The 27205-nt window shown below is 45.9% G+C and overlaps 1 protein-coding gene across 4 annotated transcripts in view; it reads left to right on the top strand.

Moving 5' to 3' along the window:
• The window catches only part of PARP6 (poly(ADP-ribose) polymerase family member 6), a 628157-nt gene that overhangs the window by 42023 nt on the left and 558929 nt on the right, over nucleotides 1-27205 (top strand). For all 4 annotated transcript variants that reach the window (XM_069624646.1, XM_069624644.1, XM_069624645.1 and 1 more), the window contains exon 2: nucleotides 14782-14956. In XM_069624646.1, the coding sequence (XP_069480747.1) occupies nucleotides 14954-14956 (3 nt within the window). In that variant the 5' untranslated portion in view covers nucleotides 14782-14953. The remainder of the gene's footprint in view (nucleotides 1-14781; nucleotides 14957-27205) is intronic.

The following is a 27205-nucleotide window of genomic DNA, read 5'->3' as shown; positions in this document are numbered from 1 at the left end:
GGAAGATGCCTTAATAACCCTATTTAAGAGAGGTCCCTCTGAAGAACATCCGACAGCCCATTGATCAGCCTCGGATGATAGTTAAAATCCCTGATCAGGAAGAACTGATGCAACTGGCTGTAGCCCAAGGTCCTCTTTCTGTGGATGAAAGGGCTAGAAGACGTTCCTTGGGGCTATGCATGGGAAAGTTGCAAGTACTGCGCACACCGCATCTACTGTCCACTGCCTGACTAGATTGAATATTGTATCTATTGCCCATTGAGTTTCATATCTACCACCTGACTAGATTGAATATTGTATCTGTTGCCCATTGAGTATCATATCTACTGCCTGACTAGATTGAATATTGTATCTGTTGCCCATTGAGTATCATATCTACTGCCTGACTAGATTGAATATTGTATCTATTGCCCATTGAGTTTCGTATCTACTGCCTGACTAGATTGAATATTGTATCTGTTGCCCATTGAGTATCATATCTACTGCCTGACTAGATTGAATATTGTATCTGTTGTCCATTGAGTTTCTTATCTACTGGTTGACTAGATTGAATATTGTATCTACTGCCTATTGCTTGACCAGATCGAGTACTGTATCTAATGTACCACCCTGCTTATCTGTAGAAAATTGCTGCATCTACCCAATTGCCTGATTAGACGGAATACTGCACCTACTGCAGCCCTCTTGAGATACATAATAATGCACCCGCCCAGTGCCCTGCAAATCATGGTCACAACTAGCCTAATACCAATACTAATCATGGCCACATTCAGCCTAAGGGGTCTGCCCTGTTCATCTGGTTCTTTTACCTATGTAGAGAACGGCCTTGCCGGACTATACTGTGCACGTCACTATCCCCTCTCGTGCCCAACCCCGTTCCTTCCCAAAGTGAGCCGCTTTCCTGCATCTACACCCCCTCCCCAGACCACCAACCCAATACACACCAGTGAGATATTAGGTCCCATTGCCTCTATCAGAGCCCAACCCACACAACCTATCATTGGTCCCATAAGGAAACGTAGACTATTTTCTCGAACTGGTCATCACTATACTCACAGGAATATTACTGCCCACACACTGCCTACTAGACTAACTACCTGTCAAACATCCCTAAAACACCAGATTTTGGACGCTCCAGCACTACTGCTGCCTATGCAAACCAATAGAACATCCCCTCCCACAAGGCTGTCCCCTCCCGTCCTAACACCCTGACAACTGCCAAACCTATCTAGAAATAAGTTTTTAAAAAAACATGACCCATAACACTCGCACTAAAAAACTAGAGGACATCGACTCAGCGATATTCTTGAAAGGTGCCCTTATCAATGCAAGATCAATTACAGCCCACGCCCAGACATAGAAGACCTCATCAAAGTCCATGACCTAGACATACTGGCAATCACGGAAACCTGGCTCCAGATGGTCTCAGGTCCCTCCCTGTCACTAGCTATCCCTGAGGGATACACCATATATAGGAAGGACAGAACAACCTCCAAAGGAGGCGGAGTAGCTCTTATAGCTATAAATACCTTCAACATTAGAATATCCTGAGAACCATCCATCACCTCGGGCGAAGTATTCACCTTGAAAGTCGAACTCACCCACACCTGTACTTGCACTTTACACATTGTGTATAGATCCCCAGGTCCCCTATCCACCTTCGAAGATGACATTACCGCTCTCCAAGCTCTCAACATGAAACCACAATCCAAAGCTATCATCCTAGGTGACTTTAACCTTGGCCTGAACGATCCTTCTGATACTCACGCAGGCTTCCTTGCCGACTTCATGAAAGCCCAAGGCTTCTCCCATCGCATCAGCACACCCACCCACGATAAAGGTTGCACCTTAGATTGGATTGCTGACATTAACTGCGTCACGGACATCATATCTAATACCCCATCACCATGGTCCGACAACACCACCATAATTTTCTCCACCACCATAACATCCAAACGTAGCAAAGCACCCTTACCCACACCTACACCAACATCCAGAAGCTCAAAAAACATCAATCGTGACAACATGCTCCCCCTCCTAGCACCCTTAACAAATTCCACCAACTTGGAAGATGACCCATCCTCACTAGTCAATCTATATAATAAAACTATGCTAACAGCCATGGACAAAGTTGCGCCTCTGAAATCTAAGAAAATGAAACCTAAAGCTCATACTAGTACATGGTTCACACATGGTTCACCTCAGACTTACAAACGTTGTGCGCGACCAAAAGGTCCGCCGAATGTAACTGGCGGAAACTGCCAACACCGACAAACAAAGCCATCTTCCAGTCTCTAGCTAGCAATTATAAGCAAGCCATCACCAAAGCTAAAAGCCATCTATACAATGCTAGAATCCGGAATGCCCAATCACGTCCTAGGGAATTATTCGCCATCCTCAGCGAGCTGGAATTACCTGCCCCAGCCCCTGACCACTCTATCAAAGACCAGCTATGGTCTGCTAATGTTCAAAAAGCACTAGCAGACAAAATCGCCCTCCTGCAAAGTAAAATTGAAATAAAAAATCCAAACTCAACCTTGACCCTGTCCACCAATCTGCCCGCGACTCTAGAACCACCTATGTCTAACACATTTTCGTTTAGGTCAGTGACCACAGCTAAAACCGTCAAGATGCAAAGGCGACATTTGCCCTGCCACACTGATAAAAGAATGTGCATGCGAATTAGCTCCACTAATCACGGCCGTCATTAACAGTTCATTCACCTCCAGTTCCATACCTGACGACCTAAAAGAAGCCTGGGTACTACCGTTGCAAAAAAAAAAAAACACCTTGGACCCTAACATCCCAACTCATTTTTGACCTATTACCACAGTACCATTCTTATCAAAATCCTCGGCCATGCAGCTTACCTGCAGACCCAACCATTTCTGGAAGTTAACAAACTTCTAGGATTAAGGCAATCGGGGTTCAGACCAGCTATGGTACAGAGACAGCCTTACTGGATCTAAAAATACAGATGGACCAATTCAAAGACAGAGAATACCTTTGCACCCTTCTACTAGACCTCTTTGCAGCTTTTGACTTGGTCAACCACAGAATCCTATGCTACCACCTTGAAACTGCAGTCCACTTCTCCCCCAAAGCCATCAAATGGATCAAATAATTTCTTTCCAACTGCACAATGAGAGTTTTTTCAGCCTCTTCAGCAGCCTCCCCAATCCCTGTAACATGTGGTATACCACAAGGCTCCTGTGTATCACCAACATTGTACAACGCCTTCACAAAGCTCCTATTCGACAAACTAGACAACATGGGTATTACATATGCCAATAACGTGGATGATACACAAATACTAATACCGATATCAGGGTGACACCTACATCAACAAAATATTCCTTGCCATCCAGGCCTGGATGGCCCAAAATGAATAATGCCTTAACGATGGCAAGACAGAGTTAATCCTAATAGGAAATACATCTAAATTAGGTAATCTGCCAAAACAGTATGAATCCTTTAATATTGATGGCAACAAAGAAATAAAAACACTGAGGGGGTCTACATTGACTCATCCCTCTCCTTTACCAGACAGGTCAATGCCATTGTCTCGTCGGCAGCCTACACATCCAAACTTATTAGATCCAGCAGACCCTTCCTCTCAACACACAACAGTGTTACACTAGAAAGAGCTTTGATCCTCTCGAGGATAGATCATTGTAACTCACTATTCGCAGGCACTAGCACCAGAAATATCAAAAAACTCCAGGTAGTACAAAATAATGCTATCAGAGCAGCATTGAATATACCTAAGAATTATAATATCTCATCTACCAGACGACTCATAAATTGGCTCCCCGTCCATGACAGGATCAAATTTAAAATTCTCACTCTAACCCACAAATGCCTTGCCAGCAATGCACCACCCTATCTGAGTAACCAAATTATCAGAACCCAATCCAACAGACCCACGCAAACCTTATACTCTAACCTTATCACCATCCCAAGATTCAAGAGAGTGAAAGCAGGTGGGTCCACTTTCCCGGTAGTAGCGCCAAACTATGGAACTCCCTACCACCACACTTAAGAAAATACCCTTCCTTGTGGCCATTCCAAAAAAAGTCTGAAAGCTAGACTATTCAACCTAGACTCATAATAATGATACACTAGCTATAGGTGAACTAGCCTTTCGCGTATTCCTTAAGAATTCCTTAAGAATGCTGAACTATACCGGAACAGAAATGTCATTATTGCTTTACCTGTATACCTGTTTGTACCTGTCTTGCTGAATGCACCTGTATTAAGTAACATGTACGCTGTCAGGTTCTTTAGAGCGGTCACTACCATGCATGAATCACTCCATTGTCGTCATCAGTATGTCTGTTTTCCTTTCGGAACATGAATTAATCAATATACCCGCTTTAGTTGACTGGAGAGCAGCAGGCCTGTTCATTGGCGACCAATGGGCCAGAACAAATGGGATTCCCAGAGTACAAAAAGATATTTTCATGCCAGTGAAAGAGATGGACAGTACTCCATTGGTCTCGGGTCCCATCAAAGAGCAGACCGTTCGTTTAAATCTGCACATTGCCACACACTAAGAACTGGTTTCCTTTTGATATCATTAAGGCTGCCCACTATCCCATCATTTTAGGGTTGTGGTGGTTGCATTGTCCCCATCCCTTCATTAACTGGACAGAAGGTTCAATGATCTTTGGATCAGATTGTAATATTGTGTTTCTCACTGCCTGGCTGATGAATCTGTGGGTTTACACTACTCAACTTCAACAAACCCTCAGCTTGCTCTTAAACCGTAGTTGAAAACATTCAAGACATTCCAGAGTCCTATCTATCGATCATATCGAGATGTGTTCTCAGATCTCCAGTATAAAGAATTACCTCGTCATCGGCAAGATGACTGTGCTCTTGAACTTTTACCAGGCAAACTAGTTCCCTTTGGTCAAATGTATACATTCTCAGATAAGGAAAAGGAGGTACTAAACCTTCTGCAGTGCTATCCCCCCCCTATACATCAGACCATGTCCTTCCTTCTCACGGCCCTCTTTTTTCAGATGTAACCTGTAAAAAGGCTTTAGCCAACAACGGGTTGTTCCTTTGGGAAAAGCCTAAGTCGGGAAGGGTTTCAGTTTCTTCTTCTCTGACTCTTCTAGCCTCAGGTTCTGTAGGGGTGTCAGGTGTATCATCTGCCTCCCCAAAACCCTGAGTACCTCTAACTGTTTTCTCTTTCCCGGCCTCTTCCTTGACCCTAGGGAACATTGCCCTGTCAAGCACCCCTTGAATAATGTTATCCCTTCGTGGTTTTGGAAGGGATCTTTTCCATGGTTCTGTAACAACACTTTAACACCACCTCTGAAATCTGGGTCTATAACCCCAGCTACCACTTCAATTCCAAACCTCCATGGCAATTGTGATTTGGGAGCGAGTCTAATATAAGTTTCATGGGGTGGAATTAGGATCAGATCAGTGGGTATCAGCCTTCTTTCACCTGGGGGACTCCTATCCCTGCTGCTACAAACGTCAAACCCAATAGAGCCCTTAATGGCTACTGAGGGGTCTGATGCTCTGGTACTCAATTTTTCATACTTAAGGGTTCCCCAACTTGCATCAGTTTAGCCGCATCCCACACCTAACACCATCTGTGACGGCATCATGAAGTAAGATACTGACAACAAATTCTTTTTTTCCAAAATCAATGATTCATTTCATGAATGTCAGAATGGAGTAAGGGCTAATTTGCCCTCTGCTAAGGTGGGATTTCCCTACCTAAAGAAACTAGAATAGTCTGTGTCATTAAGTTCAACCCAAAAGTCTGTATGTGTCCAAAACCTATACTTGCCCTCACAACTAAAGATGTACCATGTGTAGGGATGTCAGCAACAAAAGAAACAGTGTTCAAAATAAAGTTCTGAACTTCTTTCATCTCCTGGCCTGTTCTCAGCTTCCTCTTCCCCGAGTTTAATACATTTCCACAGAAAGACCTCAGGGTTCTCTTCCCCAAGCTCAACACAGTTCCAAAAAGTCCTCGGGTTTCCCTTCCCCAAGTTCAATACAGTTCCAAAATCTCGGGGTTCCCATCCCCAAGGCAGCTCTCTTGTCAATTAAACTTGCTTAATGCTCAATACTGATTTCACATCCACTTTGTAACATTTCAGGCTTTTCAACACTTCACTTAACTTGCCTTTTCCTTTTGTCACTTGAATACTTGTTGGGTAAAACAGCTTCAGCCTCTTGACCTTCCTTGGTTCACTCCAAGCAGGGGTTTCTCGGTCTTGGGGCAGTTGTCGGACCACATGGTACACCCATCACAGGTCACACAACCGATAACTCTTGGCCCTTTGTAAAGTTATTTTACTTCTCATTGGACTTTCTTTCTAACATAGGTTTCCTTTCTGTATCTGTATCATTGGTCCATATGCACTTTGACAGTCTTTTGACTTTGCCAACATATGCCTTTCTGAAGTGTGGTATTTTTCCTTGTTACCAGCTTGCTTTCACACAAGCCAATACTGCTTATTTGCTTTTCACTAGCTTCACTAACTCTCATTACTGGTTTTCACTTGACTTTGTACTTTCACATCAATCATAAATGCGTTTCCTTCAAATTCACTTCATTTGTAAATACACATCACCTTCTTTTCACTCGTGCAATATTTTCATATCTTTTTCATATCTTTTTCATATCTTTTCCTTAGTTCAGTATTCAATAAATCATTAAGTACTTTGCAGCTTGTTCGGTATTCAATATAGGGTATTCAGTATATAATCATGATTTGGGAGGATAGCTCACGGACAATGCGCTCGCCTTGGAAGCAAGACGATGCAGAGCAACACAGGTTTGATCCCTGGGTCACGCTTAGAAACCTGTTGGTATTAAGCGCGTTATAAATAACAAATTATAATTATAATGATAGTCCATTTGGTCTCCAGACGCTCCATTACACGCTTTCACTCGATCAGCATCTTCCTTTGCCCATACTAAGCCCGTGGAGAGCCCCGGTATGAGTGGTCTCTCTCTATCACTCACCGGTGTTCGGCTGCTCGTCTGGGTGCTTTCACTTTCCTCTCTGGTGAGTAGCGCTCGCTTCTTCCGAACCTTCCTGCTGCTTTTGGCAGCTTCCTGGAGACTTCTGTGTCCCCCAGCTTCAGCGGGGGACACGCGTCTCAGGGCTCTGCAGCGCTCTCGACCCTCTTGAGGCACGTCCTAGCCTCAGTGTCTTTCTTGCTGTCCTGAAGCTGTCAGTGTCCTTTTCACCGGCCCCTCTCCGGCCTGCTCCACATCGGGTTGTCGCGTCCTCCTTCCCAGGTGGATCTCCACTTTCACACAGCTCTCTCTTCCATTTATGCACCTGTAGTTGCTCAATTGGCTGCAGGTACAAGTTCTTTGCCTGACCATAATTACTTCTGTCAGTGGAACAAGCCTGACCCTTAGTGTGGTGTTCCACAGTCCTCTTCCTTGTCCCAGTACCAAAGTGGTGTGCACAGATGGATGTGTGTATTCCTCTTAGTTGCCTCTTCCTTGTCCCAGTCTTAAAGGGATATGAATATGGGACAGTTTGTGTGTGTGACAGTGGGGGGAGATTGGTAATAACCTACAAAGGTTGAGGGAGGGTATGGTGTATTCTGACAAGGGAACGGTGGATACCATGCCTCACCTAAAGGCACATTTCCTCCTCTCCCCAAAGACCCTCCACCCAGGTGATCCTCCCACGCATATCCACCCCAAGGGTCGGGATCCAAGAGCCCTCCCCTGGCCACGTGCGAGGAATACCCAAAGGGAGTAGATGGGAGGTTGCCCTCCTCTTACTTACATTATTGACTTCAGAGGTCTCAATAAGATCACCGTGCCGATCGATATCCCGGGGCCTCTCATCCAGATATTCTGGAAGCCTTTCGAGGTGCCTTGGTTTACTTGATTTCAGGGGTACCTGTCATTTTCTTTGCATTGACTCAGGGGACAAATGGAACACAGCTTTTCATACCCCCTTCGGCCACTATGAGTATTGACTTATGCCGTTCAGCCTATTTGATGCCTCTGCAGTGTTTCAGCGTTTTATGGATCATGTTTTTGCTGTCCTCCTTCTCCATTCCGTCATTGTGTACTTAGATGATTTTCTGGTTTACTCTCAGCATTACCGACCATGTTCTGCATGTACAGAGCATGTTACAACGTCTTAGAGATAATCATCAAAAGGGTGAGTTTCATCGATCAGAGGTCACTTACCTTGGTCACGTGCTTTCAGCTGGAGGAACAGCAATGGATCCCAAAAAAGTGGGTGCAATATTGGACTGGCCACCAACCACATCTCTGAAGGAACTGCAGCGATTCCTGGGATTCACAGACTTCTACAGCCGGTTCATCTCTCATTACTCCCAAACAATACTCCCTCTGACTGCCCTGCTTAAAAAAGGAGTCCTGTTTGAATGGACACCCAAAGCCCGTGGAACACCCCCACTACAGTCCATACTGGGGTGTGGGGCCCCGGGCCCCTTATTGCGCCAGTACCCTTGTCCCTTGGATGTTTAGGAATCCCGGCTGCCTGCTCCTGAGCCACTTTCCTGTGGGACACCCGCTGCGGAAATCGCGCGGCTCCTTTCGATGCGCCTATGTCCCTGTCCGTTTGGGAATCCTCGCTAACCGCTCCTGTTACCCCCGACTGCGGCCCACGACATAGAGAGCCCTAGACACTAAACCCTGGGCCTATACCAATCCTTGCTCCTGTCTAATATGCCTGCATTCTGTAGAGCTGCTGCTGTGCTTGCCAGAAATTGTAGTGGGTGACGCTGACGGTGCTCCACAGCCCACTTCTCCTCCCCTTTGCCCCTCCACACTTCATCAGCTGTATTGCAAGGTCAAAATGATTAAGGAAGCAGGGAAGTAACAGAGCTCAATTAACATGTACGCCAAAGCTACATCCAAGACTGTGGAGGGGGGCAGACGGCCCTGCGGGTGCCGCACCTGAACCGGGAGAACCGAGCGAACTCCATCGCATGATGGAGTATATGCGTGAGGGGTTTACTGCCATCCACACTAAATTGGACGACATGAGCGGTACAATTAGTTCAATAAAATCCCAGATGGAGAAGACCGATGCCCGCATTACGGAGGTGGATACTAGATTGGGAACAACTGAGGATGAGGTTCTGGCCCTCAGAGCTGATGTCACCTCACTCTCGAAACAAGTGTCATCCATCAGCAGGAAGAATGATGACTTGAGTCCCGATTACAACGCAACAGCCTGAGGATAATAGGTGTACCAGAGGAAAGTATTGACGGATCAATGGAGGACTTTCTGGAACGTACTCTAATGACCTTACTGGATGCCCCCAAACTATGACCGCAATTCGCAATAGAGCGTGCTCACTGTGCACTTGCCCCCAACCCCGGGACTCCTCCCTGCCCGATAATAGCCTGTGTGCTCAACCACTGCGGCAGAGATACGCTGCTGCGAGCTGCATGGGCCAAGGGCGAACTATTGCTGGGCTCCAGTAGAATTCGCTTGTATCCCGATTTTTCAATTGCAATGCAACAGGAGCGCAAGTCCTCCCTGGCCACAAAAAAGAGACTCTGTGATCTTAATGTCAAATACACCATGTTTTACCCTGCCAAATTGAGAATTGAACATGGCAACAGGACGTACTTATTCATTATAACTGAGGAGGCCATGAAGTTCATGGATGAATTTTTCCATGGGTGAACCTTGACTGTATGGCTCCGTAGCCTAGAAGTCCTTGCCAATTGATCCTTGATGTGTCCCTAAAAGTAAGCCTGTGTGCTAACACTACTTTTCCTAGCAAGACTGTTGTTATTCTTTGCCTTGATACCGTTCACAATGATATACGCACCCGTAACTAGTTTTGAAGAAGTCATGTTATGGCAGTATTGATGCCAGGATGTAGTTGGCGAACAGCCCCTCATGCAACGTTGCAAGCCTTGTTGGGTTGTTGGGTGCGGGATGTTCATTCCTCTGATTGGGAGAGGCATGAGGGTGGGGGTTTGGGAGTTTCGGGTGGTTATACAAAATGTGTTTGACATGTACGTTTCTGTTGATAGTACGCAGCGATGTTTGACAACACTCCCATTGTAATGCAGAACATCTGCCAGATGTGAGCCTAGGATCTATGCTATATGTATTGGCCCGATGGTGGTTGAGGCAGTGCGATTCATGAGCTGGAATATGCGAGGATTGGGCAATCCGACAAAAATGCAGCGACTCCAGTTATATATAGAGTGACACAAGGCACGTGTTCTGTTTCTGCAGGAAACGCATGGACTGGCAGTGGGCTGCGAGAGGTTTGCTAAAAGCTGGGGCACACAACAATATTTTACATCATACTCCACTCAATGTAAATTACCCTCATTCACAAGTCCATACAATATGTCAATAAAAAGGCACACTTGGACCCGCTGCGACAATATGTGTTGTTACATGGTGTGCTGATGGGTCAGGAGGCAGTATATGGGCCAAATATTGACAATCCCGAGTTCTGCTCAGAATTTATTGATCTACTGGCATTATACCCCCTAGTGCCTGTTCTGTGGGGAGGTGACTTTAACACGATAATGGACACAGACCTTGACATGTCTGGATGTAAGGCCTGACAATTGACTAGAGGTGCCTGTGTGCTACAGGAGGTCCTGATTGAGCTGGGGGTGGTAGACGGCTGGAGATTGCTCAATACGACATCACAAACATATTCTTTGTAGCCCACGGTGCATGATTTCCATTCACGTAAATTGATATGTGGTTAATATCCAATGCCCTCATCAGCCACGTTAATGATGTGGATATATTGCCCAGAACCTTCTCAGATCACTCCCTGATCACATTGCCATTGACACTGGGGGATACACTGATAGGGAAAAAGGTGTGGAGATTCAAACCACGAGCATTGCTAGACCCTGTGTTTGAAGCTGAAATGGAGAGGTGTATTGAGGAATACTTTAGGATAAACATGGGCTCTGTTGACAAACATGCAACCCTGTGGGAAGCTTTTAAAACGTACGTTTGCGGCATGGCCCTGGCCACCGAATCAGGGTTAATCAAGACAATACGTCGACACATCGAAACCAGTGAAACTAAGTTGCATCGGCTTGAAATGCAATATGCCTCGGCACACGTCTCCACTAACCTGCGGGACATTAAGGTCGAACTCGACAGGTTTTGGTCACATGCGGATAGGGAGCTGAAATTCCTCGATAACCCAGGCTTGGCAAGGAAATATGGCAAGGGGGAACGCCTCGCTAGGCTGTTGGCCAGGATGGTGCAGCAGGCGGGAGGCAGCTGCCATGTCTCATTTATACAAGACACGTCAGGGACGTTGGTCCACACTACGCCAGAGGTGAATCATGTGTTCTGCTCCTTCTACACTACGCTCTATGCCAACTCGGATGTAGCGCCCTTTCTTGATATAGATGCATACTTAGATGACCTACCGTTGTCTGTATTGTCGAACGAGGCTAGGGAGATTCTTGATCGCCCCATGTCCACGGAAGAGATACCCTGCGCTATCGATACCCTCCCATCTGGAAAGGCCCCTAGCCCCGATGCCCTGACAATGGAATTCTTTAAACATTTCAAGCCCTGTCTTGTTCCCCAACTGGCTGCCCTTTGGGAAGAATACGGGAATACTCCCTCGTCCCCCCACACTGCGTGAAGTCATGATTATGGTGCTCTTGAAACCTGCTGACAAACCTGCTGAGCAATGTGGTTCGTACCATCCCCTTATAAATTCGGATATTAAAATATTTGCAAAAGTACTAACTCTCTGATTAGCCCCTTACATGGAATATATTATTCACATCGATCAATCTGGCTTCGTTCCCTGCCGTTGTACGTCTCTTAACTTAAGGCGCCTTTTTAATATCCTTGCCCAGATAGACCAAGGTACTCAGGCAGTCACTGCGACACTTGACATCAAGAAGGCCTTCGACTCGGTATCCTGGCAGTTTATGTGGCCGGTACTGGGGAAATTTAACTTTGGACCTAGGTTCATATCATGGGTGTGGTTACTTTACGCGTCACCTACTGCGAGAGTCGGTGTGAATGGACTACTCTCGACTCCTTTCGACATCTGCAGGGGGACCGACAGGGTTGTCCTCTATTGCCCCTGTTGTTCGCCATCGTGTTGAAGCCATAGGCTGACACTATACGACATAGGCACGCATAGAGAGGGGTCAGACTCTCGGGAGAACCAGAGAACATCTCACTGTACGCCAATGATTCACTTTTATTTGTGCGGGATCCAGAGCTGCATCTGGCCCCAATCATGCACAATGTCCTCTCCTTCGGTGCCCCGTCCGGGTTTTGGGTAAACTGTGCCAAGTCTGAGTTATTTCCACTTACTGACACGACCTTCGCGCCACTGGACCTCTTGGGATTCACCTGGTCCCCCCTGGAAATTAAATACCTGGCGGTTGTTGTGAAGCAACACCCATCCCCACTCTACGCCCGCAACTATGGTGCTTATATACCCAAACTCACCTGCAAGCTTCGCAATTGGGCGAAATTCCCACTCACGATAACGAGTCGCATGGCGCTCCTCAAAATGATTATTCTCCCAAAACGACTATAAAACTTTTTAAATATACTGCTATGGACAGGAACTGTGTTTTTTGACACACTGAAAGTGGTGGCTAATAACTTTGTGTCGCATGCCGGTGCGGTCAGACTAAAATGGGACACGTTGACCAGACCTTTTGTGAAAAGAGACCTCGCTGCCCCCGACTTCGAGAAATACTGGATTGCTGCATAGTCACACTATGCATCCTATTGGTTCGACAGAGATACTCACCACCCACACGTTAAAATTGAACGTCTTGCGGCTGGCGCTCGTGATGTGCGTTCACTTGTACTGCCACTGTTATGGAGAGACCCAGAAGTCAGTGACGCCATTGCAGCGACAGCGTTGGCTTGGGGCAAGATATGGAATATACTACATAACCCTCGTCCATTCCACAGGGATTCACTACTATGGAACTTCTTTCCATCATTCCCTAAAGTTAGCAAAACTGCTGAGCGGAAGTGGGCGAAAGATGGATACGGAACTGCAAGAGATGTTTATGACATGAGTTCCTTTATGACATTCCAAGATCTACCAGGGTCTACACGAGGCAGTCCTCACGATGGCTACAATGCGCCGTGCTACTAAGGACCCCTGGACGGAGTTCCCTGTACTGTCACCCGACGAACCTCTGTTGGGAGTTATCATTGAGGTAGCCTCGGCCCGTGGCAAGGTGGCTAGACTATACGATCTATTGCAGAACCGCGGTAACAAACCTCTAGTAAAGCTCTGCGAGACCTGGGATAGAGATTTAGACACAGACATCACTGATGAGATCTTGTAGGCCATTGCCTGCAAACCTATGCTGTGTCTTTTAACAGATTTCGTCTAATACAATTTAAAATGTTACACAGATTCCACTACACTCCGGCTAGATTGCACCTCTTTTCACACACACACACACACACTCTAATCTGTGCCCTAGATGTCACTCAGACGGTGCGGAAATATCCACATGCTATGGGACTTTCCGAAAATGAGAGACTTCTGGAATGGGGTATGTGACATCATGTCTGCGATATTCGATTGCACCATTGAGCCCAACCCCTTGGACTGTCTGTTCCATAAATTTGAATCACTGAAAAGTGGTTTTCACAGCTTGGCGAGCCTCTGTATGCTACTGGCAGTCCTATGCATATTGTTGTTGTGGTTGAACCCCATCAGCACGTCTGTGACCCACTGGCTGCGAGCTGTGACATGGGCCTCCGATCAAGAAAAGCGATGGTCCTCATTGCAACCTGCGTCCTGCAAACCAACAGATATATGGCCTCCTTTCCGCATTTACTTGATGTCTCTACAAACGAATGAACTCAACACTGAGAACTAACCGGTCAATTTGTGATTTTCCCTTTCTCCACTCTCTCTGTGTTGCTACAGTTGGTTCTAAATTGTTGTCCACCTTGTACCATGTCTTGATCACTGTAAAGCCAATGTGTGTAATGCAAACAGAAGAATATTACTCTTGTTAATGCTGCTACTTTTTTCTTCTGTTGTAATGTCAAGCACTTTATAAATAAAGGTTTTTTTTAATAAAAAAAGGGAATTACCCCAGTCATGAAAGAACATATCGAACCTTTTCATTTTGATAGTAGGAGGAGGGATTCATCCTCCTAGAAACCCTTTTCTGTTTCTGTACAGTAATGACAGGGTGGGAGTAGGGGTTTGGACAGAGGACAGTGACATTACTTTGGACATCCTAATGACATGCACCGGGTATTCTTTCTTTGGTAGGGATCACTGCACAGCGATAGGAAGACCTTTTTAACATTGTTTAGTAAAACACTAGTTAACATGTCACCTTTGTGTCCGTCTTCTACACCTGATGCTGTGTCATTGCCCACTGTGCCCTTTTCTGTGCATTTCCTCTGCAACCACCACACTCAGAATGATGCCATGACTGTCTCCATACCATTGCATCTCTTCCTCCCTCTCATCCATTTTCTTTTTCCACCTCACCTTTCTCCCATTCCTCCCGCACTCCAGCATCTCTCTCTTCCTCGCCATCTCTCCCAAAAGTACCTTCTGTGTATCAATTTCTCCTTTCTCCATTTTGGTGACACATTCTTTGTCCTTGCCCTACTTCCAGACATATACTTTCTTTTGTCCCTTTGTATAATGTTCTATTCTGACGCGTTTGTGAATTATAATCTTCATTCTGAAAAGGAGGGCAAATGATTTCTGAGTAAATGGCCAAGAGCCGCTCCTGGAAATGGTGCTGTAACTAGAATCTTGTCTTCTTTACAGGTTATCGCTTGGTTGCCAGGGAGACGGAGGACATAACCGAAGCCTGATTTGCCCCTGAATAACCAGGGACTGGAGCTGCCGGATGCCTGCCTCAGCCTTGTCAGCCTTGCTGGTAGCATGGAGGCAAGAGGCCTAGCCTTGTCCAAAGAGTGCCTCTAATTCTGCAGGGCCAATGGTGAGTGTGCATAGCAGTGTTTATTGCAGCTCTTACCACCTGGAGCCCCATGATCTGACACTCATCCCCCACTTCCTTCTTACAATGATGCCTCCTTACCTTCTGTGTAGTCATAATCCCCAACTCTCAACAACCAAATCTGCTCCTCTGTCACTATCAACCGTACCTCCCTTCCTCTTAAGTGTCAAGTCTTTCTCTTTCTATCTTTTTGGATCCTCAAATGCTTCCCTTAACAACTAGCCCTCTATCATTCCCTCTCAGAGTTAGCCCTCTCTCTTCCCCTGCAAACTTCACTCCTTTCTGTTCACGCTCATTTCTTCCCCTTTTACATCATCTCACATACAGCTTCCCCTTTAAAAATTATTTATCTCCCTTTTTGCTGCACTCATTCTTCTCTCCACCTTTTCAAATGTAGCCCACCTACACCCTTTCACGCAACTATCTCTCTCCTTCCATCTTTTACTCTGCCTATTCACCACTCTCAAAACGGAACCTTTCTATTTCCCTCTCAAACTCAGCTCCTTCGCCCTTCATGGATCGCTCTCTCACCTTTCTGCTCGCTTTCAGTCCTTTCGCCTTCTTTGCTCCTTTCCTGTTTAGCTCACACTCAGCTCTTATTCTTCTATTCTGACAAGTCCCACATGCTCCTTTTACCTCACAATCAGCACTCGCTTCTTCCACCTCACACTCACTCCTCACTTCTTCGATTGCACAATGTCGGGTCTTAAACAGAGGATGATCTTTGATGTGCTCGGGACTAAGAGCTACTGGAGGAAGCAACAGTTTCAAAGCAAGCCTCTGCTGCTATGGAAATGCTGTTATCAAAGGACTAACAGATGAGAGATGGTTATGGACAAAGGTTACAGAAAGAGAGAAAGATAGAAGGAAGTGTTGTGAACCTTGCACATCCTCAGGAATGTCTCTTGATTGTTTCTCATACTATGAATAAAGACCAAATGGTCTCTATTTATATTATCAGGAATTCTTGGGAGGAGTGCTTCTACAGATATCTTGAAGTGTGCTTTTTGGTAGTGCCTGTTTGTTGAAATACATTTAGTTCACTGAGCTACGCAAGGCCCCAAGAGTAGAACAGATAAGGTATGGTAACAAGACTTAACCACAGTGCCAGTGGGCATCCACAGTCAGCAAGCAAGATATAAATATAAGGCTTTGGAATGGAACATCATGATCTTCTATCCAAAACATGACAGAAACAAATTAACTTTTAACTTAATCTGTGCAGCTACAATAGGAAGATAGAATGATTTAGCGAACAATTTAACATTGATTAAAACTGCCAGCACATAGACTTGAGCGAGTCAGGAAGGATAACTCAAAGTTGGGACAAGCTTTATTTGTAAAATTTGATCCCTGGCAAGGTGGACTCCGTCCAATTATTAATTAATAACTACTATTTCAGAGCTTAGAAGCAGGATTCTTGTACGCAGCACTATGAAGATATTAAGGGGGACACCCAAATATATCCTGCCACAGAACATGGTGATATGAGTACAGCTCCATCCTTTACCTCTATTTTTTTAAACCCAGACGTGTCATTGTGTTTGGGCTATCGGGAAACCTCTGAATGCCAGGGAGCAACTAGAATTACGCAACCAATGCCAGGAGACCGATCACTGAACGTCCTAAGCACGGAAGGTAGAGCAGTGCCCATACCAGGCACAAATTCCCAGAGCAGTAGGGCAGCACAGTGAGAGCAGCAACAGAGGACATTAGAAGACCACATGCATCTGTTGGGAAGACTCACCTGTCTAGGAAGCAGTACGTTCTCTTCATTTGTTTTTGTTTGTATTACACTCATGTATCAGTTAGTGGCTTTGTGAGAGCTGGCTGATCTCAAGTAGAAGTAACAGAGCCAAGAATGGTACCGGGAGACAGACAATTCTTTAGGGCACCCTAGGCCAAGCAGGAGTGGTTAGTTGTCAATGTTCTTTTGACCTTTCATGTTATGCGGTTCCAGTTTGAGGTCCCTCAGCAGGTTGTTCAGGAGCGTAGAGCCTTGGGAATGGAGTGTTGTTACCTGAAAGGTTTTTTCTACACATTCTGAAAGGATGCTCCAAGGCATCCAGTCAGCAACTAATGAGGAAGCTCTCTGGTGAGATACCTCGGACAAAGCCAGAGTAAGCTATGTGCAAGAGGCAGAGTCTTGAACTCGATATAAGTCTTCTTCGGGAGCCAGTGGAGGACTTTCTAGCATGGGAGAGCTGTTCCCATCGCTTGAGACCAAAGAAGAGGTGTACTGCCTGGTTTTGAATTCTTAGTTTGGGCTATTGGGTGTCGCCTTCGACACCCATAAGCTGAAACTATTGCATTAGAGATTGCAGTAGAGTACAGATAGGGACGAATGGCATATGAGGAGGGGCACATAACATGTAGGTGTTGTTTGGTTATTTGCCAATTTATTGCCCATGGCCATGCTCATTCCTATGGCCATTCCCACCCAGTTCCTGCCCTTCGCCAGCCAAAACACCTCCTTGTGGGAACTCTTTGAGCTTGCTTTAATTAAGCTTTACCATCAAACTTTGCACTCAATGTGCCTGCCAGTGTTTTTTCAAAGCCGTCTTCTGAGAGCTAATGACCTAATTGGAGTTGTTAAGCTACTACTGGTGTAATAAAATTGTTTAACCAGGTCTCTATGCGCATCCTTCACTGAAGTCCTGTTAAAAACAAGCACCAGGCCCTCGCACCATTTTGCACCTGCTACCATCAATGGCCAGTTACTGTGTAGTAGCAAAGGCAGGACCTTCCCTCTGCAACGCCAATGCGACCCAGTGATTCATAAGTATGAGTGAGACGTGTGACGAATCGAGGGAATTCGTCCATCTCTCCCCAAGGGAGAGCCACCTCCTTTAGGACTAGGGTAAATGAGCCTGCTTAGCTGAAAGCCCCTATGGGACAGGGGAAGCAGTTTCCTACTGGGGTGACGCCCCCTTTGAGAACCGGAGATCCCGTAGAAGGGTTATCAGTAATCCTCCCTATCCCCAAGATACCAATAGTTTTGTTGTTTGTATGGGACTTACCTTTTGTCATAACATATAGCTTCCTGTGAGTATGATTGGTGTGGCTTCTAACCCTCGATGTGTGTCGCATTTATCTGGATTGAAGGAGCACTAGCCCGGCCCACCGCCTTTTAGAAAGAGAGATAAAGGACCAATCCAGTCTGGATAGGGAGAAAACAGCCCACATTGCCGTAGAGCGCGAAGGACCTCCTCCTGGGAGGTGTGTCAGGATAAGCGTGAGCATGCGCCAGGCTGGGCGAGAAGGTCTGCAGCAGAGCACTACGAGTCCTGTCGAAGCCAGAAGTGGCCAGCCTTCACAGCAATGCAGAACATCGGCCTCAGGGAAGGCAGTCTAGAGGCATATTGAGATGTCGAAATCCAAGGCTTGAAAGGAGCCTGAAGAGCCAGAGGGCAAGGTCCACCCGGGCCATGACGACAGAAGGGAACCGAAGGAGAGAAGCAGCGGCGACACAAGTCGAACTCCAGATCGAGATGAAGACACTGAAAGCTCTAGCTGGGCTAAGAAAAACCGAGCCCCAAGGCGGGGAACAGAAGCTAAAAGCCCAAGACCGGCTGAGAGTAATCAAAACCCAGGATGGGGTAGAAAACATGGATGTCCAAAATGCCGGAGAAAGAGATACCAAAACCCTAGGCTGGGTGGGCAAATAGGGCCCTGGTCCAGAGGTCCACAAGTAAGAGACTCTTAATATATTGAGACAAACATTTGCCGTCTAAGAGACATTGAGAATGCAAGCTTAAACTGTGTATCGGGGCAGGGAAAAAGTCCTAGTAAACGGGCCAAAGAATGAGGCGTCAGAAGCCAACCACCATTCAGTTAAAAAGGGAAGGTCCAAAATGTATTGTTGCTGACTTTTTTGGGGTATTTAATATTGGTATGATCAGCGTTTAGGCAAGTATAGGTTTTGGACAGGGGACTGTTTATGTTGTGTTGCAGGAGACATCCTGGTGAGCACCTGTTCACACCTTTTTGCTGTATAATAGGTCAAGTTCCCAAGACTTAAGGATAGCATAGGTCTCGTTTTAGTTGAGATAATAAACAGTAGTTTTGCAACACAGTTGAGCCCATTTTATATAAATATGTAATTTGACAGCGGTTCCTGGTATGTTTGCACTCGGGCGTAGCCAGGTCGCCAGGTCCCTTCTGCAAAATGTTAGTAATTTGCACGGTGGAGTGTATGCCGCCTTTTGCTCTGCACATTTGCACTTCGACATGCAAATGAGTAAATACTGCCTACCATGCTCGCATGGTAGGAAGTGTTTCATTGTAATCGCTGCCTCTCACAAGGTAGGCAGCATTTACAATGTGTCCCTGTAAGATCTACCTGCAGGCGGACCCCATAGGGATCCACAGCATTTGGGCTGGCATGAAAATGCATGCCAGTGCAAATGCTGGATGATTTGTATGGCGGAGAGGAAGGGGGGCGGCGGAAACACAAGTTGCGTTCTGCCCCTCCTCTCCACCATACAAATCCCTGAAAAGGCTTTTACGCATTCTATTAATGTTAAGCCGCTGAGCAACATGCACCCCAATGCCTACTGGTCCGCCCCCTAATTCTGATCTACCACAGATGCCACGTCAAAGTTTCAGATAAAACAAGGCTAACTTTGGACTGTGTTGATCTGGGGCATAGATGGCATGGTTTTCTCACAGGTGACTTTCATATAATGGATGTGGCTCTTGGGAATCTGAGAGTGCCCATGAAAAAAGATTATGGAAGGGTTCTTGCTACAGAGAGAGGCAATGGGCCCACATGTACAACCATGGTTGATATAATAAGGCAGATTCAGAGCTATTGCTGTCAATTCAGTAACTAGAAGCTAGGCAACAGCGTCACCATGTTTGTTGACCTGAGTATTGTCACATTAGGTCTCTTTGGTCCTTCAGAAATATAAAATAACATGAGTTTTGTTCTCCTCTTGCTCTCTGACCCTGTCAATGTGGAGTTAGCCACAGGGTGTTCTCTCTGCCTGCTAATGCAGCCCTCTGGGTGACTTCTGCAGTAGAGGTACGATGTGAATAGTCCTCCTTACATTGAATATGGAGGATGGTACCAACACCAAAAGTGGTTGCCACCTTCTAGTGAATTGAACAATGAAAGGGTGAGAACAAGGGAACGTTTCCCATAAAGGCAATCATGCGTGCCATCAATCAAGGCAGCCCTAGAGGTCGTTTCCATCGCATATAGGGGTAAAAGAAGATTTTGGTGCTTTGTATACTAGCTAGCATTCATGGCGTGCCAGATAGGTATGCAATACACTTCCAATTTGAAGAGCAATTTGCTGTGCTGAGTTACATCCATGTTGATCGTAGACACTAAGAATGTGTTGGATATACAATAACCATCCATGTCTGAAGTGGAAACAAAGAAGAAACCCCAGAGGACCCGATTTCTTTCCTGGAAGAGGCAAGTACTTTTCAAATGTAAACTGTGACCTCAGTCCTTAGCTCTGCTTCATAGAGCCCCGTTTTCACCCCATGTATGATGTGGGCTTATCTTGTATTTGTGGATGTACTCTGCTGTGAGTGGTCCAATTACATATTTTTCCAGGCACCAATTTGGTATAAAAGATGATACAACCTTCACTGGATTAAATAGAACAACTCGCTCACAGAGTTAGTGTTGCACTGCAAGGCAAAGCCCCCCAGAAGCCTTGCCACCCTGACTGAACAGCAGAGTCAAGCCTTTGCCATCCCAGCAGGGACCCCTGGACTTCAAAGCTTGCAGTATGCTGCACGCAGAGGAGAAAGGTTCTTGCCGGCAGCGACCTTGAAACCCCTTGAAGATGCTTTCTGTGGGGCTAATAATGGTGACCAGATATTGCTGCTGTGGCAGATGACCTGCCCCCAAACGATATTACCCTAAAGAAAATAGTTTACCAAATAAAAATCCCTCCTGCACCAAAAGCAATGCTACAATCTCTTCCCTTTTCCACTTTCACCACAGAAGCAGTCAAGACCCTCTCTGGCTGCATCAATTCTACCATAACCATATACAATGCTGGAGCAGCCTATTGGGTGCTATCTTGAAAAGCTTGTTTGTCCCCCAAATGATGTAAGGTGTTCTATGGCATCTCCTCAGATTATCCAGCCATTCTTGGATCACCGTTTGAACCCTCCTGTGTCATGGTGTGTGACCACACTGAACCAGCTATGTAATGGGGCACACACCTGGACACAGAGACAATGTAAGTTGATGGGTTTTCACTCAGAATTGTGTTCATGCTGAAGGTTCCCATCCTAGATTAGGCCTCTATTGTGAATTTCACTGGTACGATGATACAGCTCTTCCACCGGCTTTAACAACCTTAAAATAAGACTGCTAGAATAGTTTGTACTTTAGAAGTGTCGGCCATAACACTGGACTGCCATTGCATAGCATAGCAATTTGCATGGATGTTCAGTTGTGTTGGCTTTAGCATCAACCATAGAGAATGTGTTTTTTCTTTGTAAAATGTTTTTGATGAGATGTTCCTACTGTCCGGCTTCACCCCAGTGTACCTCGGGAAAGGTTTTTGGTAGAGAATTTGGGATTGAATCTTGCATAATTCATAGTGATTGTAGTGTTGTTTGAAGTGGAGAAATATGTGTAAGTACTTGACATATCTGCCCTGTACTTACTATAAACTTTATATACTGATGTATACTATATTTTTTTGTTTCCTGGACTTTGGAATGGACACCATGTTCTGCACCTATGTGCGTTTACAGTTCATGGATTAGTTATTGCAGAAACGATTATTGATGCAACCAGGAAATAACCATTGCTATCTAAAAGCTGTTTGCACACACTCACACTGCAGAACCACTAGCGCTCTCAAGCCAATACCTCACCTGCTCAAACGCTCTCCTCCACATGCTGGCGCTCTTCTTCCTGTTGGTCTCTTAGTTTTTTAACATGTCCCTGGTGGTTTAGTGGGTATGAGCGGGAACACCTGGAAACATGTCCTAAAGGGACCACACTGTTGCCTCTTATTGCTTGCGGTGTCCCTTCCTGGTTCCCGTACTCCAGGCAGCTTTGCAGTAGTTCGGGCTGGCGATAGTCACTCGTCAGTGTTGTGGTTACCCCCCTTGTGCTGACAAACTCTTGGTTCAGTGAGGTGTCTCCTTCAGCATTGCAGTGAAGAAAAGAATGCTGACGAGTATCTGCCAGAAGAGGTATGTTAGGAGAGAGCGGTCTGCAAACAAGCTTTCTGGCACATGGAGAAAAGTCAGGACTTGGGCCACCCATTTCCATTGTTTTCCAGTTCCGATCTAAGGCTAGGATTAGATTCCACTTTTGTAGCTGATAGGATCCCCTCCTCCGCTTGACATGTCCATGTTGTTGGCCTTATTAGACAGGCAACAATCCAACTATCAAAATACCTAGAAAAAGGTAACTTGCTGGCTAGATCTCAATCTGGTTTTCGCAGTCAACTTATGAATTTCCCAGGGGTGCCCAGATTTTAGGGAAGTGACATCACTGGAAATATCAACGAAAGTGACATCACCAGAACACTATCGCTGTTGCAAAAGAGGTAAAAACACTAGGAGTGTACCTCGATTCATCCCTCTCCCTAAAAAGGCAAGTAAATTAATCAATGCAAGCAGACCCTTCCTGACCACAAATAACTGCATCACCCTCGCTAGAGCCCTCATTCTGTCCGGGATTGAATATTGCAACTCCTTCTTTACAGGCTCCAGCTCCTGGAATATAAGCAAACTACAAATTATCCAGAATAACGCGGTTAGAGCTGCACTTAACATCTCAAAAAAAGAACACATTTCCTCAGCTAGACTAAAGATCCACTGGCTCCCTGTCCGTGAACGCATCACATTCAAAACCCTGTCTCCGACACACAAATGTCTATCTAACAGCGCCCAACTCTATCTAGCTAGACAAATATCCAAATCCCAATCCAACAGTCCACCCAGATCTGCATATCCCTGTCACCTTGACATCCCCAGATACAGATGTCAAAAAGCTGGAGGCTGCAGCTTCCCTGTAGTCACTGCCAAACAATGGAACTCACTGCCCTTAACACTAAGATCAGATCCCTCACCATGGTCCTTCCATAAAGGCCTCAACACCTGGCTCTTTTCCCAAGACTCGTAGGAATCTCAAGCCCACAGCGACCTGCTACTCTCCTTACGTGCAACGATCAGCACCTACTAAGCCCTAATTCAATGATATCCTTCCTCGCAGTGCACAATGTTATGTTATTCTCCCAATCAATGTACTGCCTGCCATACATTCTCTGCACGATTTGATGCTACACCCTGCATAATGTAATGCTACCTTGCTTGTATTGTATATATTGCATTTGTATGTATTGCTTGCCATACAACCTGTGCCAGCCACGATCTGTAACTAGCATGCCTTCATCTCAATGCTGTTTGTTCGCCCACCGTATTTGCTGCCACACATGTAACATGTAACTATTTGTAACTCAACATCTGTAATTCCTTCCTATGCAACCAGCTCCCTGATGCCTTTGTAACTACTTGTAACACAACATCAGTAACTCAATGCTTCATGTAACTAAGAGAACCAAGCTTCTTATGTAACCAGCGCCCAGATGCCTCCAGGTTAGGTGTGCTATACAAATGTCAAAATAAATAAATACATAAATAGGAGTGACATCACATTTGTGCATAGGTGCTTTATAAATGCCATATCATGTATCATATGAGCCACCTGCTTGGGGGAGATGGGTGGGGGCAGAGGAGTTGGCGAACAATCAGTTTTTTGCACTTTATTCGAGTAAGATAGGGTTTTAAAACCATGGGTGTAAGGCCCAGGGCCTCGCAAATCCAACACTTACAGCACACTGTCCCTGACTGGGCTCGACTGGGAGGAGGCAAGTGGGACACCTTTTGATTTTCCCTAGACAGGCATCATTTCCCTCGCCCTGAATATAAATGAGGAACCAAATGAATCTAAGGAGCGTGGCCCCTACCAAGATCGAAACGGTGCATTTTATAGCACATTTCGTAGAAGGAATTGAAAGCCCAAGATTCTGCAGGCATCACTGAACATAGAACATCTCAGCAACAGTTACTTAACTTGCTGCGCTATCTTTGCAGCTTTCTGGTTTGCACTTGTTACTCAACATTCATAGAACTCAGGCTTTGGATTCCTGATCCTGCGTACTGCTGAACATCACTGCATAAAATACTATTGGCTTTAAAGTCATATACATGATGCAGTTCATGTATATGACTTTAAAGACAATATTATTTTATTCCTACCAAAATTGGTGCTGCACACAGATGAACATCATTTGTATAGCCAGAAACTGAAAATTTGTAAACATCTCTGAGGTCCAAACTGAGGTACCTGCCCTCATTTCTAAAGAGCTAAGAGAGCAGTTGTCCCCGTCGACCCCATGTTCTCAGTGGTTTATAGTGATTCCCTCAAAAACATTTTTGTGTAACTTTAAAACGTTACATGGTGCTGTACAGTGCTGACATTTCAGCACTAGCCAGCCCCTTGTAATGTTTTAATCCCCCCATCCTCACCAAACCCTACGCCTACCCCCAACCCTAACCCAAGCCCCAACCCTAACCCTAGCCCTGGCCCCAACCCTAACCCTAATGTAACCCTTAAACTAACCCAAGCCCCAACCCTAGCCCCAGCCCTAACCCTCATTTAACCCTTAAACTAACCCAAGCCCCAACCCTAATACTTACCATTACATGTCGATGGAACCATCTAATTTTTTTCAACGAAATGGCCATTCAATGAACTGGTATTTCGATGAAAAAAATTCAATGGTTTGACATTCGATGGTTTGGGTTTAGATGGAATGACCGAATACCGTTCTCAGTGCCTATGCCAGAGGGAAGTCAGACTCAATGGGAGCGAGGGGTCGAGGGGGCAAGATAAGACTAAAAAACCCAATGGTGGTGGGAGAAAGGATAAAAAACAGGACTGTGGTGAGGGAAAGAAGAGAAAAAGGAGGGGCAGCTGGGCCATAAGGGCTGGAAAACATATTCAGACGGAAAATTGTCATCTTTTACCTGTGCACTGGAAAATTAATCCTCAACCACTCTCCTGTGACGGGTGATCACGCCAGCCACTTACTGTGCTGCTGCCTCTCAGCTGCTCCCAGGAGTCCAAGCCGGGCTGGCTCCTTGTAGGTTGGGCCTGGCAAAGTGCTACAGCATAGGCAAGGCATTGCTGGAGGCAGAGCTGCAGCTGCAAGTCTTCTTGTTTCCCTCAAGTGTTAGTGCTGGTCTGGATTTTCCACCTACTCCTCTTCCCGTGGGTTGGATTTGGTCTGTCACCAAGCCTGTAATGCCTTTAGAACCTCTGTACTGTTCTATGTTCCAAACTCAGCCTTAGCAAATTCACTTGCAGTATCATGTGCAATTCCCTTGCTTGCTTCTTTTCCTGGCTCTCGGTCTCATGGCAGTTAATCCTTTCCCTTCTCATGTATTCATAATTGCAAGTGTTCCCCCTTTCTCAGAATCGCTTCCTCTCTCTCTTTCCCCCAGTTTCCTCCTCTCAGCTCTTTCCTTAAATCTGCTCCTTCCTTTCCCTCTCTTAACTACTTTCTTACAGGTATTCTATTGACCCCTGCTTCTCCTCTCTTTTTCCACCTTCCTCCTTTCCTCTGTTTCCTTATAGACACTCTATTTATTTCCCTCTTCTGACATCCTTCCTTCTTCTGGATGCCTGTTATTCTCTGCTTATCCTATTTTCACTTCCCTTCCTCATCCTTTCTGTTGGTTCTCACTCACTCTTGCCTCCTCCCTCTCCACACTTCTTTCTTGATTCCTCCTTGCTTCCCCTCTCTGTTCGTAATTTCATCTCCTCTTTTCCCCCTCTGCTTACCTCTGTTCTTTACTTTCTCTCTCTCGCCTTCTAGCTCTTATTTTTCTCCCTTATCTCTTCTTTGCCCCATTCTCCCCCTGTTCAACTTTTCCTCCTCCCTCCTCGTCTCTGCGCTTTCATCTCTTCACCCCACAATCTGCCTCCCAACTCCCACACCAGTGCCAGTACTACTGTCCTTTTCTATCTATGCTCTCTAAGCAATTGGGCTGATGTGTACCGCATTGGGAACACCTAGTTGTTCCTGGTATTTTTGTGTGTCGGAATTGGATATTTTTTCAGGGTCCCGCCTCCAAATCAGGTGAAATGACTACACTGTGTAAGCCTGTTAGTCAGCCCATTGCTCTGAAACCATAGCTTTGAGGGGTAGTCCCCAGGCTAGAAAGCTATGTTACTCATTCTCTTTGCAGGGCTATGGATGTGGTGAGGCTGTGGGTGATCCCCTGTGCACCTCATCCAGGCCCAGCATCACATAGTAGATGGCAGTTTCTGGCTTCCAAGGTCTCCAGAGACACATAACCTCACATTCCCTTGATCACTCTGTCACAGGGTGCTATATCCGGAAGACCCAGAGGGATGAAAGCCTAGAAACATGGTTGGGGTTCACCCTAATTTGTCAGGACCTGACCTTCAACTAGGCCAAGAGAACCCTAGAAATAGTTCCCAGGTATGGAGGGTGAGACATTTTTACTCCAACCAACCCAGCGGGAGAGAGGGATAATAGACTTCAACCCAACCATTGCATATAAAGATAACCTTAGGATCAAAAAGATCACCCACACTGCAGGGGCAAGAATAAATAAGGAAAAAAGTGAGGCATTAAGAGATTCTTCTTTCATTTGTTTAAGGGTGGACAAGGCAGCCCTATTCAGATCGTTCTCTCTGACAAGGTCACCTTGGAGGAGCATAGACGAACCAGGAGGCTCTGAGCAACAAGGGAATCTACCTGCTATGTGATGCAACCAATTCATATGGCGCACAGTAGAGCCCACAAAGCCACTCTCCCTCTCACAATTTGATGTGTAAGAAAGCCCCAATGGAAGTGACAGATCTTGGGTGGGGACACAGTGAAGGTATTTTCAGGTCCAGCCAGTGGTTTGCTGTCTGCAGTAACAAAGACACACTGGGCCTCATTACGACCCTGGCGCTAAGTGTTTAACGGCGCCGTAAAAGGCTGCGGCTCCGTTAAACACTTAGCGCCTTACTACGAGGTCCCTTTGTGGGACCCGACCTGAACGGCTGGTCTACACTAGCCGTTAAAGTAGGGACCCGCAAAGGGACCTTGGTGCTAAGTACGGTACCGCAATTTGCAGTACCTTACTTAGCGCTACCCCCATTCCTAGAGCCCTATGGGGCGAAAATGGGAATGGGGAAGGGCCATGGTTCAATGGGGAATT

Source organism: Ambystoma mexicanum, chromosome 11 (genome assembly GCF_040938575.1).
Source record: "Ambystoma mexicanum isolate Mex_15411 chromosome 11, UKY_AmexF1_1, whole genome shotgun sequence".
Classification (NCBI taxonomy): Eukaryota; Metazoa; Chordata; class Amphibia; order Caudata; family Ambystomatidae; genus Ambystoma; species Ambystoma mexicanum.
This window is presented reverse-complemented; position numbering and strand designations above follow the sequence as displayed.